The sequence below is a fragment of the Neoarius graeffei genome, chromosome 10 (assembly GCF_027579695.1).
Source record: "Neoarius graeffei isolate fNeoGra1 chromosome 10, fNeoGra1.pri, whole genome shotgun sequence".
Taxonomy (NCBI): Eukaryota; Metazoa; Chordata; class Actinopteri; order Siluriformes; family Ariidae; genus Neoarius; species Neoarius graeffei.
The window spans coordinates 1,604,170-1,624,865 of NC_083578.1; the positions used below are offsets into that span (position 1 = coordinate 1,604,170).

The window sequence follows — 20,696 nt, forward strand, 5'->3', positions numbered from 1 at the left end:
ACCTGTCAGTGGTTTTCATGTTATGGCTAGTGTGTGTGTGTATGTGTGTGTGTGTGTGTGTGTGTATAGTAGATGTAGCATGAATAGTGTAGTGAGAAACAGAGAAACAGAATGTATTATCAGCTGCACACTATTGGCATTCTCTTAACCAGCTTCATGAGGGAGTCACCTGGAATGCTTTTCAATTAACAGGTGTGTCTCATAAATATATTATGTTCATTATGTCTTTTTCTTAAATCAAAATAATTAGTTTTCTTTTGTTTCAGACATGTAAAAGCTTTTTACCTTTACCTGACATGTTTCGACGGTGTAACTTCCGTCTTCATCAGAGGGTCACCCGGATGTTGGTGTGTGACATGCCTTTATAAACTATGACAGCTACTAGTTCACCCTAAGGACAAAATCGACCAACACAGTAAATGTAATGTCATATATGAAATACCATGCCTATCATGCAATAAAACCTACATTGGGGAGACAGGAAGGAGTTTTAGCATACGAAAAAAGGAACATAAAAAGGAATGTGAAAAAGAAACAGAACAGAGACAAACAAGAGCAATAAAAGAAAAAGCTATGCAAGAGAACCTGAAATCAGCAATAACGGACCACTGCAGAAGGGAAAATCATATAATGGACTGGGACAATGCTCAGATCATACAGCAAGAGAACAACAGATACCACCGTTGGATCAAGGAGTCAATAGAAATCAGAAAGCATAGCCCAAGAACAATAAACAAGGAAGAGGGGGCGTACATGCTCTCCCACACCTGGAGCACCGTCCTGAGGGGGCAACACTGACAGCGGGAGGCGTGACCGACCTGTCAATATTGACAGGGAGATCACACCTCCGTAACATCAGCTGATTATAAAGGCACGTCACACACCAACATCCGGGTGACCCTCTGATGAAGACGGAAGTTACACCGTCGAAACATGTCAGGTAAAGGTAAAAAGCTTTTACATGTCTGAAACAAAAGAAAACTAATTATTTTGAACAGGTGTGTCTCATCAGAAGGTAATTAGTGGACGAGTTTCTTGCCTTCTTAATGCATTTGAGATCAAACAGTAAATAGTAAATAATAAAAATTCATGTAATAAAATAGCTCTATTCCACAACTGTAGTAATCCATATTATGTCAAGAAACGAATAACTGAGTAAAGAGAAACGACATCCATCATTACTTAAGACAGAAAGTGACTTTCAATTCATAAAAATAAAGAAAAAACACTGAATTAGAAGGTGTGTCTAAACTTGACTGGAACTGTACCTAAACTTGTGCAGAATTCAAATAAGTGACTTAGGAACCACTGATTAAAGTTGCTTAAATGTTCAAAAAATATCACAGCTCCTGGGGTTTAAATTACACTGTATACTATAATATAACATGTTCTACTGGGCTTGTTTTAGTTCAGGTCATTAACTTCATAGCTAATAGGCATAGATTAATCTACATATGTTTTGTTTGAGGAGAGTCCAGTTGATAGTTGAACCTCGGATTCAGGAGGAACAATGCAGTTTTCATCCTGATCATGGAACACTGGACCAGCTCTTTACCCTTGCAAGGGTACTGGAGGGTGCATAGGAGTTTGCCCAACCGGTCTACATGTGTTTTGTGGACCTGGAGAAGGCTTACGACCGTGTCCTTCGGGGTGCCCTGTGGGGGTGTGCATTGGGAGTATGGGGTTTGGGGCCCACTGCTGTGGGCCATTCGGACCCTGTATGACCAGAGCAGGAGTTTGGTTTGCCTTGCTGGCAGTAAGTCGGACTTGTTCCCGATGCATGTGGGACTCCACCAGGGCTGCTCTTTGATACCGGTTCTGTTCATAACTTTTCTAGGCGCAGCCAAGGAGCGGAGTGTGTCCGGTTTGGTGGCATCAGGATCACATCTCTGCTTTTTGTGGATGATGTGGTCCTGTTGGCTTCATTAATCTGTGACCTACAGCATGCGCTGGGACGGTTTGAAGCTGAGTGTGAAGCGGCTGGGATGAGGATCAGCACCTCCAAGTCCATGGCCATGGCGCTCAGCCAGAAACGGGTGGAGTGCCTACTTCAGGTCGGGGGGAGTTGCTACCTCAAGTGGAGGAGTTTAAGTATCTCAGGGTCTTGTTCACAAGTGAGGGTAAGGGGGGAGCAGGAATTGGACAGACAGATCAGGGCAGCATCAGCAGTGATGTGGACGCTAAACTGGTCTGTTCTGGTGAAGAGAGAGCTGAGACAAAAGGCAAAGCTCCCAATTTACTGGTCCATCTACGTTCCCACCCTCACCTATGGTCACGAGTTGTGGGTAGTGACCAAAAGAATGAGATCACAGATACACGCGGTCAAAATGAGTTTTGTCCGCAGGGTGGCTGGGCACTCCCTTAGAGACAGGGTGAGAAGCTCGGTCATTTGGGAGAGACTCAGAGTAGAACCGTTGCTCCTCCACATCAAAAGGAGTCAGTTGAGGTGGTTTGGGCACCTTGTTAGGATGCCCCCTGGACAAGTCCCAGGGGAGGTTCTCTGGGCATGCCCCACCGAGAGGAGACCCTGGAGCAGACCCAGGACATGCTGGAGAGATTACATCTCTCAGCTGGCCTGGGAATGCCTTGGTATTCCCCCGGAAGAGCTGGTGGAGGTGGCTGGGAAGAGGGAAGTCTGGGTTGCTCTGTTTAGGCTGCTACCCCCATGACCCAGACCTGGATAAGTGGCAGAAAATGGATGGATCAATGTTTTTGTTTACAACCCTGATTCCAAAAAAGTTGGGACAAAGTACAAATTGTAAATAAAAACGGAATGCAATAATTTACAAATCTCAAAAACTGATATTGTATTCACAATAGAACATAGACAACATATCAAATGTCAAAAGTGAGACATTTTGAAATTTCATGCCAAATATTGGCTCATTTGAAATTTCATGACAGCAACACATCTCAAAAAAGTTGGGACAGGGGCAATAAGAGGCTGGAAAAGTTAAAGGTACAAAAAAGGAACAGCTGGAGGACCAAATTGCAACTCATTAGGTCAATTGGCAATAGGTCATTAACATGACTGGGTATAAAAAGAGCATCTTGGAGTGGCAGCGGCTCTCAGAAGTAAAGATGGGAAGAGGATCACCAATCCCCCTAATTCTGCGCCGACAAATAGTGGAGCAATATCAGAAAGGAGTTCGACAGTGTAAAATTGCAAAGAGTGTGAACATATCATCATCTACAGTGCATAATATCATCAAAAGATTCAGAGAATCGGGAAGAATCTCTGCGAGTAAGAGTCAAGGACAGAAAACCATACTGGGGACTGTGGCAAAGTGGAAAACTGTTCTGTGGTCAGACGAATCAAAATTTGAAGTTCTTTATGGAAATCAGGGATGCCGTGTCATTCGGACTAAAGAGAGAAGGACGACCCAAGTTGTTATCAGCGCTCAGTTCAGAAGCCCGCATCTCTGATGGTATGGGGTTGCATTAGAGCATGTGGCATGGGCAACTTACACATCTGGAAAGACACCATCAATGCTGAAAGGTATATCCAGGTTCTAGAGCAACATATGCTCCCATCCAGACGACGTCTCTTTCAGGGAAGACCTTGCATTTTCCAACATGACAATGCCAAACCACATACTGCATTAATTACAGCATCATGGCTGCGTAGAAGAAGGGTCCGGGTACTGAACTGGCCAGCCTGCAATCCAGATCTTTCACCCATCGAAAAGATTTGGTGCATCATAATACGGAAGATACGACAAAAAAGACCTAAGACAGTTGAGCAACTAGAATCCTACATTACACAAGAATGGGTTAACATTCCTATCCCTAAACTTGAGCAACTTGTCTCCTCAGTCCCCAGACGTTTACAGACTGTTGTAAAGAGAAAAGGGGATGTCTCACAGTGGTAAACATGGCCTTGTCCCAACTTTTTTGAGATGTGTTTTTGTTGTAGGGACAGTCACATCTCTTCTAAGAACTACAGATCCCATCAACCAATTTCCACGATGACCTACGTCACGCCTAGGTGGGATCACCTACGTCACTTCCTCCATGATTCTATAAGTGACCCCCGAAACTTCCAACTCAGCCTCTTTGGTGCTGTGAATCTCGCCACGGACCGGCGCGTTCTACAGACATAAAGAGGCCCACTCACCAGAACATCTAAAACCAAGACGTCTGCTTTGCAAGAAAGAATTCAGCGCGCTTTCATTTACCACTGGCCATGGTAAACTTCCAAAATCGCGCGATCTAACTCAGATTGAGTTACAACTGGTTTCCTTTCATTTGTTCATTAAGTAATGTTACGACTGCAGCCCAAAGCAGTTAATATAAAGTTAGAAGTGACCGGATTCCTTCTGACTAAAACGCTGTGCACATTGTTTGATCAGAGACTTTTCCTCACGAACGCTGAAGTTCAGACCAAGAATTCTCTGCTTTTCCATGGAAGCGACCCATGTGCTCCAGTGAACTCCAGAAGTTTCGGAACATCTCAGCATAATCTTGCATATAAGCAAGATACTGGAAGTAAGACTGGCATTTTGGGCAAAACTAGTCTTAGGAATTAGCTTTATGAAGTAGTGTGAATTTAAACTCAGGAACGGTTTAATTGTGCACACTGTAGACACTCAGGGTGTTGAATTGATCATTGTTCTATTTTTGTTCTCTCAATTGTGAATAGATAGGCTGTTGCATGCTTTGCTATCCTTTCTAACATCCTTTAATTTCATTATTACACATATTTTGACCTCATCAAGATTTCAGTGGATTTAGTAATGTTATAAGCTAGTGGAATTAGCTGCTATGGCTAATTCTTTTGTCTCATTAGCATCCAGGGCTAATTCTATTGTCTCAAGGGACCATGAGGTTGTCACCCTCCCCAACACACACACACACACACACACACACACACACACACACACACACACACACACACACACCTTAGATAACATTCCAAGCCCTGATTCATTTCAACCTTTACAGCGCATTTTCCCACGCTCAAATTCAAACCCTTTTTGTCTCCTCCTTCCCATACTGCGCAGTCATGTACGGGACACACACACACACACACCCATGTGCTCTCTCTCTCCCCTCGCACACACACACAGACACACGCACACACACACACACATATACACACACATATGTATTGCTGATCATATTTGAATGTATTCAACTGCTATTACTCATTTTTTTTCCATTGTTATAATAAATTCAATTATTCTGAAAACTGAGATTGTCTGTTTTTGCTGATATCCTTGAAGTCATCCAATCTCAAAGAATTCCAAGGTGTATGAGTGCTATTGGCTGTAGTTTGGTAAGTGATACATTATTGCTGCATTGGTAGTGATCATAATAATTTGGAATATACCATAATTTAGCTGTTTTGATAATTTATTATTAAGCACCAAAATTAAAGGTATTATTACTGAGACTGATTTAATGAGACTGATTTAATGAGACTGATTTAATGAGATTGATCACTTAGGACCAATCACACCCACATTGTCATGAAATTTAAAATCACCTAATTTTTTTCTTTAAATGATACATTTGATATGTCATCCATGTTCTATTCTGAATAAAATATGGAATTTTGAACCTTCCACATCATTGCATTCCATTTTTATTTACAATTTGTACTTTGTCCCAACTTTTTTGGATTCGGGGTTGTATTATTACCTACAAAATGACAATATTTATGTTTTATATTTGCCTCAGTTGTTAGGGTTTTGAACTTGGTTCACTGGTATGATAATCCAGCAAACCCCCACTAGGCCACCAGGGGGATGACTCAAATGCAGAGGCGTGAGGTGAAAGTAGAAAAAGTATCAAAAGGTTTATTTACAATATTTATACTATTTACAATCTAAGGCAAAAACAAAAGTATAGTCCAAACGCTCAGAAGATAACCAGGAAAAAAAACAAAAGTTCAAAGAAACAAAGAGCCAAAAAACCAGAAAAGAAGAGGCAAAAATACAAACGCTCAGAGGATCCAAAATGGTAAACACAAAGTCTAAAAAGTCCAAAAGAAAGCAAAGTACAAAAACCACAAAGACACGGGCGAGGAAATCGGAACAGAGGTAACTGGAGCTAAACATAACAGCACAAAGACTCCATGACAAGAGGACTGAACTCAGGGGTATAAATACACAAACTAATTAAGGACAGGGCAGGGCAGGAAACAGGCAATAAGACAAAAACAAAACACAGAACACAGTGGTGACCTCTAGAGGCCCAAAACAAACATGGCCAGAAAAGGAAATAACAGTGGCCTCTAGAAGCCAAAACAGTCCCAGTCCTAACAGGACACCCCCCCCCCCCCCAGGAGCGTCTTCTGACGTTCCCAGGATGATCAGGATGGGCCGAATGGAAGTCCCGACAAAGTTCTTTATCGAGTATGTCCCAAGCTGGGACCCAGCAGCGCTCCTCAGGGCCATAGCCCTCCCAGTCCACAAGATATTGGAGGCCCCCGCGAACCCGGCGGGAGTCCAGCAGGCGGCGCACGGTGAACACAGTCTGATCCGAGAAGATGCGGGGGGGCGGGGGTTACTAGGGGCAGGGGCATACGTGGACGTCAGTACGGGCCGCAACAGGGAAACATGGAATGTGGGGTTGATCCTTAGCATGCGTGGTAACTGGAGCCGGTAGGAGACAGGGTTAACACTGCGTATAACCTTGAAGTGGCCAATGTAGCGAGGAGCAAGCTTGCGGTTCTCCACCCACAGCGGAAGGTCCTTGATGGACAGCCAAACCCGCTGCCCAGGGCGGAAAGTGTGGGAAGGTCTCCTATGGCAGTTGGCCTGAGTCTGGTTGGTACTGGAGGTCTGGATGAGTGTCCTCCTGACCTTGCTCCAGGTCTTGCGACACTGTCTCATGTAATGGTTGACCGAGGGCACCCCAGCGTCCTCCTCCTGGTCCGGGAACAGAGGTGGCTGGAACCCGAATTGGCATTGGAACGGTGACAGCTTGGTGGCCGATGACTGCAGGGTGTTGTGGGCGTACTCTGCCCATGGCAGCCAGGTGCTCCACGATGTCGGGTTATCCATAGCCAGGCCTTGCAGGGTGGTTTCCAGGTCCTGGTTGAGCCTCTCCGTCTGGCCATTGGACTGGGGGTGGAACCCAGAGGAGAGGCTGGCAGTGGCCCCGATGCTCTTGCAGAAGCCGTGCCATACTCGGGAGGAGAACTGGGGCCCCTGGTCAGAGACGATGTCCTGAGGGAGACCAAAAACTCCGAAGACATGAGTGAACAACAATTTAGCAGTGTCAAGGGCAGAGGGGAGTTTGCACAGTGGAATAAAGTGGCAGGCCTTGGAGAATCTGTCCACTATGACCAATATGACAGTGTTACCTTGAGACTCAGGGAGACCCGTGATGATGTCAACTGCCACGTGGGACCAGGGACGCCGGGGAATAGGCAGAGGATGCAGGAGACCCTGGGGACACTGTCGCAGGTTCTTGGTTCTGGTGCAGACCTCACAGGACAGGACAAATGACCTCACTTCCTTCCCCATGTTAGGCCACCAGAAGCATCTTTTCAGGAAGTCCAGGGTCCTCCGAGCTCCCGGGTGGGCGGTGAGAGGGGAAGAGTGACCCCACTGGAGAACCTTGGCCCGGGCTTGACAAGGGATGTACAGGAGGCCCGGTGGCCCCGTCCCAGGATCAGGGTCCCGGCATTGAGCTTGTCGAATGGTCTCCTCAATACCCCAGCGGACAGGGGCCACAATCCGGGATATAGGGATGATAGGCCCAACTTCACTCTCCCTGTTGTTGGGCAAGAACAGCCTGGAGAGTGCATCTGGTTTGGTGTTCTTAGAGCCCGGGCAGTATGATAGGGTGAAGCTGAAACGGCTGAAAAACAAAGCCCACCTAGCCTGTCGTGGGTTCAGCCTCTTGACTTGCTGGAGGTACTCAAGGTTCTTATGGTCCGTCCACACCAGGAATGGATGTTGCGCTCCCTCCAGCCAGTGCCTCCACTCCTCAAGGGCTCGTTTGACCGCTAGCAGTTCCCGATCCCCCACATCATAGCGGGACTCTGCAGGGCTCAGGTGGTGGGAGAAGTAAGCGCAGGGGTGCAGCTTCCCTTCCGAGCATTGAGAGAGCACCGCGCCGACACCACTGTCCGAGGCATCCACCTCCACGATGAATGGTTGGGAGGTGTCCGGGAGAACCAGAATGGGTGCCATGCGAAAGCAGTGTTTTAGGTCATTAAATGCCTCTTCCGCCTGAGGGGACCAGACAAAAGAGCCACCAGTCCTTTTGGTGAGGTCCGACATAGGTGCAGCTATGGAACTGAAGTTCCTGATGAACTTGCGGTAGAAGTTAGCGAATCCTAAGAACCGCTGAACCTCCTTAACGGACTTGGGAGTAGGCCAGTCCCGGACGGCCAGGGTCTTGGCTGGGTCCATCTGGAGTTGCCCCATTCGTATGATAAATCCCAGGAAGGAGACCTCAGGGACATGAAACTCACATTTCTGGGCTTTAGCAAACAGATTATTCTGCAAGAGTATCTGGAGGACTTGGCGGACATGGTGGCGGTGTTCCTGTCAGGTCTTGGAGAATATAAGAATGTCATCAAGGTAGACGAAAACGTATAGATTAATCATATCCCTCAAGACGTCATTGATAAGGGCCTGAAAAACAGCTGGTGCATTGGTGAGTCCGAAGGGCATCACCTGGTACTCGTAGTGCCCTGACGGGGTGTTAAATGTGGTCTTCCACTCGTCTCTCTGTCGGATACGGACGAGGTGATATGCGTTCCGTAAGTCCAACTTGGTGAAGATGGTGGTGCCTTGGAGCAGGTCGAATGCTGTGGACATCAGCGGAAGGGGATAGCGGTTGCGCACAGTGATCTTGTTCAGGCCCCTATAATCAACACATGGCCGGAGACCCCCATCCTTCTTGCCGACAAAGAAGAAGCCGGCACCAGCGGGTGAGGTGGAGGGTCGAATGAACCCAGAGGCCAAGGCTTCCTTGATGTACTCCTCCATGGCCTTGCGTTCTGGCTGAGAGAGGGAGAACAGACGGCCCCGAGGAGGAGTAGTCCCAGGGAGCAAGTCGATGGCACAGTCGTAGGCGCGGTGCGGAGGAAGAATGGCGGCCCTGCTCTTGCTGAAGACCTCCTTGAGATCCCAGTACTCTGTGGGAACTTGAGATAACTCGGTGAGATCAGGGGGCTTGGCAGGAGACACAGGAGAGCTAGAGAGCAGACAAGAGGCATGGCATGCAGGGCCCCATTCCACAACCTGGCTTGTAACCCAGTCTATACGAGGGTTGTGGTGGATAAGCCAAGGAAGACCTAGAATAACTGGGAACTCAGGTGAAGGAATCAGGTGCAGGGATATTTCTTCCTTGTGACCTTGAGACTGGAGGAAGACTGGAGAAGTTATTTGGGTGACTCTTCCATCACCTAATGCTTGGCCATCGAGGACAGACACAGACAGTGGGACTTCAAGAGGCGCAGTCGGGACATTGATGCTTTGGGCGAAGTGGATATCCATAAAGTTTCCAGCCGCCCCTGAGGCTAACAAGGCTTGACAAGAGTGGACGGACTCACCCCAGGAGATGGAGACCGGGATGTAGATTCCTTGGCCAGGGAGTCTGGGAGAGAGGGTAGGCCCCATCATAACCCTCCCTCGGCTGGACGGGGCGGTCCTTTTCCCGAGAGTTCGGGACATGATGCTCGGAAGTTACCAGACTTGCCACAGTAGATGCAGCACTTGTCCCTCCTTCTGCGCTCCCTCTCAGATGCAGAGAGGCGAGTACGACCCACTTGCATGGGTTCTGGACAGTCACTGGAGGAGGTAGATGGGCTCCAGGTAGAGGGGGGCCAGGGAGGCTCAGTACTTGGTGGCGTTCTCTAATCCTGTTGTCCAGACAAGTAGAATGTGAGATCAGTGTTTCGAGGTCACTTGGGCATCCGATAGAAGCCAGACCATCTTTGATGGGGTCAGACAGACCATGGTGGAAGGCTGACCAATCCACTTACTGCTGCAAGTGTCCAGAACAAGATGGCATAGTCTGCGATGCTTCCCCCTTGCCAGATGGATATGAGCTTTCTGGCTGCGTCTTTACTGATGTCTGCTTGATCGAAGACACGCAGCATCTCCTCAGTAAACAGCTGGAAATCAGAGCACTCAGGTCCCTGTCTCTGCCAGATAGCAGTAGCCCAGGCTCGCGCCTTACCAGCTAACAAGGTTATCACAAAGGCAATCTTAGGCTGAAGCTCAAAGGTGAGTTGACACTGGGTAAGGAACTCTCGACACTCACTGTGCTTGCCGTCATACCTCTGGTTGTAAAAAGTGTGTAATCAGTGAAGTTTCCTGTAAGGAGAAATGTGTTTATTTAACATTTATGGAAGGAGTCTCCAGTGTCAGAGGTAAAGCCTTTGGTAAAGCTCTTCAGGACAGGTCACATGACAAGTTGTGTGTGTTTTTTTTTAAATCTTATTAATTTCAAGAGAGAAAAAAGTCCAGTTGCCAGTGTTCATACAGATCCTGTTAAAAAGTTTAACAGGAACATGATGCTTTAATGATGAAGAACATTCCTATAGCTAATCCCAGTATTCCAACAGCAATTCCCACTGCAAACACCACCGTCGGAATTACACTCTGAATTACCACTGGTTCACCTGTGGAACACACACACACACACTGAGTCAGTGTTATGAAGTAAAATAAAGTGAAATAAATCCAGTGAAGATGTTTCTCACCCCATGTTCTAGTCTGAGGTGAGTCCAGAGCTTCATGCTCCACCGTGCAGCTGTATTCATCTCCTTCAGTCGGAGAACTCGTCAGGATGGAGAATGAATTGAAAGTTCCGTCTGTGTTCATTGAAAGCTGGCTGTTGTACACTCCCTCTGTCACTGACTCACCGTTCCTCATCCAGTTAACTTTGATGTGTGGAGGATAGAAATTCTTCATAAAGCAGATGAAGTTATTTTCTACTCCAGACTCTATGTTGTGTTTTGGGTAGATGCTCACTTCTGGAGGCTCTGAAAAAAAAAAAGCCACGAATTTTAGATAAAGTGTGTAAATATCTCTGAGTGCATGTTTTTGGAATCACATTTGCATTTTGTATCAAGTTCAGTATAACATTCTATACAGAACTATTTTATCAAAGGGAATAGTTTTTATTCCATTGAAAAAGTGTCCTGTATGTGTAATAATTCCCCATATTTCACTCCGATGACGTCACTCCCAGTGTTTTCCCGCTGACTAGATGCGTGTTGTCAAAATGATGAACCGGTTAAAAATTAAAATTATTTTCATTAACTTGAGTGTTTTTTTGTGGATATGTCTATGTAATATAAAGAACATTACACTGTAGGGTGAAGATATGAAGTTTATCTTCTCATGTTGAAAACTACAACCCCGATTCCAAAAAAGTTGGGACAAAGTACAAATTGTAAATAAAAACGGAATGCAATAATTTGCAAATCTCAAAAACTGATATTGTATTCACAATAGAACATAGACGACATATCAAATGTCGAAAGTGAGACATTTTGAAATTTCATGCCAAATATTGGCTCATTTGAAATTTCATGACAGCAACACATCTCAAAAAAGTTGGGACAGGGGCAATAAGAGGCTGGAAAAGTTAAAGGTACAAAAAAGGAACAGCTGGAGGACCAAATTGCAACTCATTAGGTCAATTGGCAATAGGTCATTAACATGACTGGGTATAAAAAGAGCATCTTGGAGTGGCAGCGGCTCTCAGAAGTAAAGATGGGAAGAGGATCACCAATCCCCCTAATTCTGCGCTGACAAATAGTGGAGCAATATCAGAAAGGAGTTCGACAGTGTAAAATTGCAAAGAGTTTGAACATATCATCATCTACAGTGCATAATATCATCAAAAGATTCAGAGAATCTGGAAGAATCTCTGTGCGTAAGGGTCAAGGCCGGAAAACCATACTGGGTGCCCGTGATCTTCGGGCCCTTAGATGGCACTGCATCACATACAGGCATGCTTCTGTATTGGAAATCACAAAATGGGCTCAGGAATATTTCCAGAGAACATTATCAGTGAACACAATTCACCGTGCCATCCACCGTTGCCAGCTAAAACTCTATAGTTCAAAGAAGAAGCCGTATCTAAACACGATCCAGAAGCGCAGACGTCTTCTCTGGGCCAAGGCTCATTTAAAATGGACTGTGGCAAAGTGGAAAACTGTTCTGTGGTCAGACGAATCAAAATTTGAAGTTCTTTATGGAAATCAGGGACGCCGTGTCATTCGGACTAAAGAGGAGAAGGACAACCCAAGTTGTTATCAGCGCTCAATTCAGAAGCCTGCATCTCTGATGGTATGTGGTTGCATTAGTGCGTGTGGCATGGGCAGCTTACACATCTGGAAAGACACCATCAATGCTGAAAGGTATATCCAGGTTCTAGAGCAACATATGCTCCCATCCAGATGATGTCTCTTTCAGGGAAGACCTTGCATTTTCCAACATGACAATGCCAAACCACATACTGCATTGTAGCAGCGGGGACGTGGTCTAGCATCGGTCTGTGACAGGAGGGTGGAGTCGGGGAAGTTAAGTGGCAGAATCACTACACCTGTTGTTAATTAATGTGTTTGTGTGTCTTCCCAGTGACCGCGCCCTATTTAAGGAGAGAGAGCGAGAGCAGAGGGAGCTCTCTCTCTCCACAACCAGACAGCTGATGTGTGTGCATGTGTCTGAGTGTGTGGGAACATATATTTAATGCTGAAAAGCTGAATAAATGAGAGTTTGTGAAATTAGTTCTCTCCTGCCGTCCTTCTGTGCTCCACCCACCTACATGGACTGCTACAGTGGTGCCGGAACCCAGGACCAGAGCACAGAAGACAACAGCCCCATGGAGTCCTCCACCTTTGCCGACCTGATTCACGCCCTCGCCACGGCCCAACAAAGCCAGCACCAGGCACTGCATGCCTTCCAAAAGGAGCAAGAACAACGATTCGAGGCCCTGGTGCTGGTGCAACAGGAAGATCGTCGGGCGTTCTGGCACCTCCTCGTGTCGGCGGGGTCCACCATCTCCACCGCCGCGGGCCCTTCCCCCCTCACCCTCATGAAGATGGGCCCGCAGGACGACCCCGAGGCATTCTTCACGCTCTTTGAGCAGGTAGCAGAGACCTCGGGGTGGCCGGTGGAACAGCACGCGGCGCGCCTCCTCCCCCTGCTAACAGGAGAGGCGCAGCTGGCTGCGCTACAGCTCCCCGCCGACCGCCGGCTGGCCTACACGGACCTTCGCCGGGCCGTTCTCCAGCGGGTGGGACGCACCCCAGAGCAACAACATCAGCGTATCCATGCTCTGTGCTTGGAGGAAGTCGGCCGGCCGTTTGCGTTTGGCCAGCAACTCCGGGACGCCGGCTGGCAGTGGTTGAGGGCCGACAGTTGTGACGCTGAGGGACTCATCGACCAGGTGGTACTGGAACAGTTTGTCACGCGTTTACCAGCGGGAACCGCAGAGTGGGTCCAGTGCCACCGCCCGGCGTCGCTGGATCAGGCAATCGAGCTGGCGGAGGATCATCTGGCGGCTGTCCCGGCGGCAGGACAGCAGATGGCATCTTCTCTTCTCTCCTCTTCTCTCTCTCTCTCTCCCCCTCCTCCTGTGTCCTGTCCTCTCCCCATTCCCCCACTGCGGAGGCGGGGGCAGGCACCACCCCAGCCAGCCCGCCGCACCCGCGGTGCCCTCCCATTTCTCCCTTCTGTGTCTGTCTCTCCCCCACCTCAGGTGAGTGAGCCCCAGATCACCGGTGCAGAGGGAAAGCCCGGGCCGGTTTGCTGGCGCTGCGGGGAGCCGGGCCACCTTCAACAGCAGTGCATGGCGATGGAGGTGGGCGCGGTGGTTTGGATCCCCGACGCGCCAGAGGCCGCCCTCGATCGGGCCGGAGCGTATCGCATACCGGTGAGTATCCAAGGGGCTACATATCAGGCGTTGGTGGATTCTGGTTGTAATCAGACCTCAATTTGCCAAAGCCTGGTTCAAGACGAGGCATTGGGGGGAGCACAAGGGGTGAAGGTGTTGTGTGTGCACGGGGATGTTCACCGCTACCATTTGGTGTCGGTCCACATTATTTTCAGAGGGGGAAATTTATAGTGAAGGCGGTGGTTAATCCTCGCCTTACCCACACTTTAATTTTGGGGACTGATTGGCCGGGATTTTGGGGTTTAATGACGCCTAGTAAAGAGTGGGTCCTGCCATTTGACAGGGGGAGGTCCCGGTGTCGCTTTGGCGGGAGCAGCTGTCACAGAGCCATCTATGTCATCTCCACGTCAGAGTGAGGAGCTGCCGGCTCCTCCTCTCTCTATTGGGGAATCCCTCGCGGATTTCCCATTAGAGCAGTCATGAGACGAGACTCTGCAGCATGCGTTTGACCAAGTGAGAGTAATCGATGGTCAAACGCTCCAGCCGAACGCCACCCCGTCCTTCCCCTACTTCACGATTATGAAGGATAGATTATACTGAGTACCGCAGGACACTCAAACTAAAGAGCGAGTCACGCAGCTTTTAATTCCGAAGAGCCGCCGGGAATTGGTATTCCAGGCAGCTCACTTTAATCCCATGGCTGGACACTTAGGGCAGGATAAAACACTAGCCCGAATAATGGCCCGATTCTATTGGCCGGGGATTCGCGGCGATGTACGTAGGTGGTGTATGGCATGCCGCGAATGCCAGTTAGTAAATCCAGCTGCCATTCCAAAAGCGCCTTTGCGCCCTCTACCGTTAATCGAGACCCCGTTCGAAAGCATTGGGATGGATCTCGTCGGGCCATTAGATCGGTCAGCAGGAGGGTACCACTTTATATTAGTTCTGGTGGACTATGCAATGCGATACCCGGAAGCCATGCCTCTTCGCAATATCTCAGCACGCAGTATTGCGGAGGCGTTCTTCCGCGTCATCTCCCGAGTTGGAATCCCGAAAGAGATTCTGACTGATCAAGGCACCTCGTTTATGTCACTAACATTGAACGAACTGTATGGGTTATTAGGTATTAAGCCGATCTGCACCAGCGTGTATCACCCACAAATGGACGGTTTAGTGGAATGGTTTAATCGCACCCTTTAAAACATAATTAAAAAATTTGTAAGTGAGGATGCGCGTAACTGGGATAAATGGCTCGAACCCTTGCTCTTTGCAGTGCGAGAGGTCCCCCAAGCCTCCACGGGATTCTCCCCGTTTGAATTATTATATGGGCGTAAGCCGCGCGGCATTTTAGACGTGCTGCGAGAAAATTGGGAGGAGGGACCTTCACCAAGCAAAAATGAAATTCAATACGTTATTGACCTGCGCGCAAAACTCCACACACTCACACATCTAACCCAGGAGAATTTGCGGCAGGCCCAAGAACGGCAAACCCGCCTGTACGACAAGGGTACGCGCCTTAGAGAGTTTGCACCGGGAGAGAAAGTACTCATACTGTTGCCCACATCGAGCTCTAAATTAGTCGCCAAGTGGCAAGGACCCTTTCAGGGCACACGGCGAGTCGGGAACGTCGACTATGAGGTGAAGCGAACGGACAGGGGTGGGGCGCTACAGATTTACCACCTCAACCTACTCAAACTCTGGAATGAGAAGGTCCCCGTGGCGTTGGTGTCGGTGGTTCCGGAGAAGGCGGAGCTGGGGCCGGAGGTTCAAAAAGGAACATTAGCATCACGTCCCTCTCCGGTCCCCTGTGGAGACCACCTCTCCCCGACCCAACTCGCGGAGGTTGCCCAGTTGCAGACCGAGTTTTCGGACGTGTTCTCACCCCTGCCCGGCTGCACTAACCTCATAGAACACCACATTGAGATGCCCCCGGGGGTGATAGTGTGTAGCCGCCCTTACAGGTTACCCGAACACAAGAAAAAGGTGGTTCGGGAAGAACTCGAGGCCATGCTCGAAATGGGCATCGTCGAGGAGTCCCACAGTGACTGGAGCAGCCCGGTGGTCTTGGTACCCAAGGCCGATGGGTCGGTCCGGTTCTGTGTGGACTATAGAAAAGTCAACGCGGTGTCTAAATTCGATGCGTACCCAATGCCTCGTATTGATGAGTTGCTCGATCGGCTAGGCACGGCTCGTTTTTACTTGACACTGGATTTAACAAAGGGTTATTGGCAGATCCCCTTGACTCCATTATCCCATGAAAAAACGGCCTTTTCCACACAGTTCAGCTTACACCAATTCGTCACACTTCCTTTTGGGCTGTTTGGGGTGCCCGCTACGTTTCAGCGGCTGATGGACAGGGTCCTCCGCCCCAACGCCACCTATGCAGCCGCGTACTTAGACGATATCATTATTTATAGTAATGACTGGCCGCGGCACCTACAACACCTGAGGGCCGTCCTTAGGTCGCTGAGGCGGGCGGGTCTCACGGCCAACCCGAAGAAGTGTGCGATTGGGCGGGTGGAAGTATGGTATCTGGGCTTCCACTTGGGCAACGGGCAGGTGCGTCCCCAAATTAACAAGACTGCAGCGATTGCGGCCTGCCCAAGGCCCAAGACCAAAAAGGGGGTGAGACAGTTCCTGGGGCTGGCTGGCTATTATCGTAGGTTTATGCCTAATTATTCGGACATCACCAGCCCGCTGACTGATCTCACTAAAAAGGGGGCACCAGATCCGGTCCAGTGGACGGAGCAATGCCAGCGGGCTTTTTCTAAGGTTAAGGCTGCACTGTGTGGGGGGCCACTTTTACACTCCCCTGACTTTTCTCTCCCCTTTATGTTGCAGACGGATGCTTCGGACAGAGGGCTGGAGGCCGTTTTGTCCCAGCAGGTGGAGGGGGAGGATCGCCCCGTCTTGTACATTAGTCGCAAGCTGTCGGTGTGTGAGGGGCGCTACAGTACCATCGAGAAGGAGTGCCTGGCGATCAAGTGGGCGGTCCTCGCCCTCCGATACTACCTGCTAGACCCCGAAGCTGCCGCCAGGCGCCGCTAAAACCGCCATTTAGAATTTGAGCCGCCGCCAGCCAATAATTTTGTAAGCCAATTTGAGCCACTATCTAATAAAATTTGGCTGAGCCACTAAGAATTGTGTACATCAAATAATGGGTTTATCCACATCATGAGCTACAAGAAAAGTGACACAAACATGATCAACTGTACACACTAGTAGTAACACAATAGAGACGTATAGGCATACACTGTAGAGATTTAGAACTGATATCACAGCACAGAGAGCCACCACAAGCTTGCCGTTGTGACTACCTGTCTGGCTTCCCGCCCCTCACACCGTTACCACGATACACTGGGGAACCCGGGAACCCACCCAGAGCATCAATCGACTCCGATATCGACGAGATGGCTGCATTCTTTGCCGCTGCTGAGGGAAAGTGTAAAGGTATTTTTTTTGTTTGTTTGTTTGTTTCACATACTTCGAGATTGATAAAAAAAAAGTACTCCACCACTCTACTTTCATCATAGTAAGATAGCTGCCAGTCCTTCACTGGTCATTGCTAGTGAGAGTAGATAGCTAGATGCCTTCCTCGAACAATCCAGATTAGCTTATTATTAGCATTGAACTACAATCTTGCTAGATTTATATTTACAATGAAGTAAGAGACCAGGGGACCTGTGGTAATTTGCTATTTATTCCCCCCATTTGTTTGATCCGTTCGCCCGGATATATGCCACACAGTGACGTCCAGTATCAGCCATTTGTAGCCATAAACATTTTGGTGGCTGCAGCAGCCATTAAGGTTTTGGCTGAGTCAGCTAGCCAGCCAATAATTTCATCAGCCAGCCATTATCCTGAAAACAAACGGCTTCGGGGTCTACTACCTGCTGGGATGCCCTTTCACCCTCTGTTCGGACCACGCGCCCCTCCAGTGGCTCCACCGCATGAAGGATGCCAATGAGTGGATCACCCGTTGGTATCTGGCACTCCAACCCTTTAACTTCAAGGTGATCCACAGGCCGGGGGCGCAGATGGTCGTGGCGGACTTCCTCTCCCGTCAATGGGGGGAGTCGGCTGCGGGCCGGACGGCTGCCCAGCCTGAGTCGGGCGGTGGGGGTATGTGGCAGCGGGGGCGTGGTCTAGCATCGGTCTGTGACAGGAGGGCGGAGTCGGGGAAGTTAAGTGGCAGAATCACTACACCTGTTGTTAATTAATGTGTTTGTGTGTCTTCCCACTGACCGCGCCCTATTTAAGGAGAGAGAGCGAGAGCAGAGGGAGCTCTCTCTCTCCACAACCAGACGGCTGATGTGTGCGCGTGTGTCTGAGTGTGTGGGAACATATATTTAACGCTGAAAAGCTGAATAAAAGAGAGTTTGTGAAATCAGTTCTGTCCTGCCGTCCTTCTGTGCTCCACCCACCTACATGGACTGCTACATGCATCAATTACAGCATCATGGCTGCGTAGAAGAAGGGTCCGGGTACTGAACTGGCCAGCCTGCAGTCCAGATCTTTCACCCATAGAAAACATTTGGCGCATCATAAAACGGAAGATACGACAAAAAAGACCTAAGACAGTTGTGCAACTAGAATCCTACATTAGACAAGAATGGGTTAACATTCCTATCCCTAAACTTGAGCAACTTGTCTCCGTCAGTCCCCAGACGTTTACAGACTGTTGTAAAGAGAAAAGGGGATGTCTCACAGTGGTAAACATGGCCTTGTCCCAACTTTTTTGAGATGTGTTGTTGTCATGAAATTTAAAATCACCTAATTTTTCTCAGTTTAAACATTTGATATGTCATCTATGTTCTATTCTGAATAAAATATGGAATTTTGAAACTTCCACATCATTGCATTCCGTTTTTATTTACAATTTGTACTTTGTCCCAACTTTTTTGGAATCGGGGTTGTATTTTCACTGGTGATATATCCATTCACCACTCAAAGATAAACTTCATATCTTTGTACCACTGTGTAATATCCTCTCCATATGCATGCGGCCACAGATGACTGTAAGCTGCAGTATGTCAGCAACAACACCAAGCCCATGGAGAGCTCATCTGCAACTGCTCTGTCATTAGTGATAAACTTTGGCTTTGGCTTTCACACAAGACCCAAACAAAAGATTGGCTCAGTGCAAGGTGTGTGGTATCAGAATAAAGGATGTTGGATCACATTTTATCAGCTGAAAAGGTCAGTCAGCTGGTGATGTGAAAGAGGTGTTAATGCTAGCGCTCGTTATCAAAAGTATTAGCTCAACATCAGCTATTTAGCATGCTAATAGATAAAGGAGTCATGATCTAGCATCACATGCTTTCCTTGAATTCCTTTGAATACGTACTGCAGTTTTCTCATCAGAGCCGCTGGAATGCAGCACATGAGAGCTCATTACAACCATCAGACACTTGAGACTGGCAAAAAAAAAAAACGACTTGTGAGCATCTCTGTCTTGTTAACAATGAACTCTTCATGTTTTAACATGTTACTGATCCTTTTTTTCTTTTTCTGGTGTGGCCTTAGAAAATAACATATACTTTGTTCGTCTAAGTAATTAACGTTATAGCTAATAAACACATTACTACAGGAATAATGATATTGATGTTTTATATTTCCATCAGTGGTGTCATGAACTGAACAGTGTGCATTTAGTCATGTAAATAATTAAAGAATAAAGCTAAACTGGAAAACATCATGACCGAGGAGTACTCAGTGACAATTAAAGAGCTTTACAGCAAACTGATCGAACAATAACGTGTAACGTTAATCTCATCACCTTCGGACTCAGCTGGACTTCCAACCAATTTTCTCGTTCTCTTGATGTTCAGAAGACATCTGTCTCTGTTATTAACTGCTGTCACATAAAAATCTGGAAGATCCAGTTGACCGATAAATGGAGGCAATCTGCTGATCTGTTGCTGGGCCTCAAAATCTTCATACAATATTTCATTCTGATTCAGACTCACGAGGAACTGGGATTCGTTCCCAGAGTCACTGCAGCCAGACAGTGTAGTGAACAAGGGCCCGACCTCAACTGGAGAAAAAAAATCTGATTAATGATAAAACATTTGTTTATTCTATTCTATTCTGTTCTTCATCTACTTACAGGAAGCATTCACTCGCAGAATCGGTAAAAGGACGAGAATCATACAGAGCTTCATCGTGTCACAGTCCACATAAAGTAACATGTTCAACCTGTAGAGTCTCTCTCTCTCTCTCTTTCTCTATTACTCGGCAACCCTCCTAGTCACATGATATATCATCGGAAAGCCCAGGATGTACTCTTTACAAGACACAAGGATTCAAGTGAATAGCTTGAAAGAGTAAGAGGGTGTGCATGTAAAATAAATGTCAACTACAGAGGACACAAGTCTATGAGTTGATTCTCAGGAGGATAATAAATGTACTACTTCTGTGAGGACTGGGACCGTTTTGGCCTCTCGAGGCCACTGTTATTTCCTTTTCTGGTCATGTTTGTTTTGGGCCTCTAGAGGTCACCACTGTGTTCTGTGTTTTGTTTTTGTCTTATTGCCTGTTTCCTGCCCCGCCCTGTCCTTAATTAGTTTGTGTATAAATACCCCTCTGTTTGTTCCCTTGTCATGGAGTCTTTTTCCTATGCTATGCCTGTTAGTGCTAATTCCCTCTGTTCCCATGTACCTTGCCTGTGTCTTTGTATTCTTGGTTTTTGCTTCTTTCTTTTGGACTTTGTGGATTTTGTTTTTGACCTTTTTGATCTGAGTGTTTTGCATTTTTGCCTTTTCCTTTTTGGACTTTTGAACTTTTGGATATTTTATTTTTCCTTTGTCTTCCCAGTGTTGGATTATACTTTTTTTTTTGCCCTGGATTGTATATAGTGTATATAGTATAAATAAACT

General features: G+C 47.6%; 1 protein-coding gene across 1 annotated transcript; it reads right to left on the minus strand.

The window, feature by feature from the left end:
* Positions 1 to 10,444: 10,444 nt before the first annotated feature.
* On the minus strand, positions 10,445 to 19,982 carry LOC132892679 (H-2 class II histocompatibility antigen, A-Q alpha chain-like). Its single transcript, XM_060930993.1, has 4 exons — positions 19,928 to 19,982; positions 19,598 to 19,855; positions 10,673 to 10,954; positions 10,445 to 10,591 (listed from the first exon to the last, which is right to left on the minus strand). The coding sequence occupies exons 1-4, from the start codon at positions 19,980 to 19,982 to the stop codon at positions 10,470 to 10,472; spliced, it is 717 nt and encodes a 238-aa protein (XP_060786976.1). The 3' UTR covers positions 10,445 to 10,469.
* Positions 19,983 to 20,696: the final 714 nt, after the last annotated feature.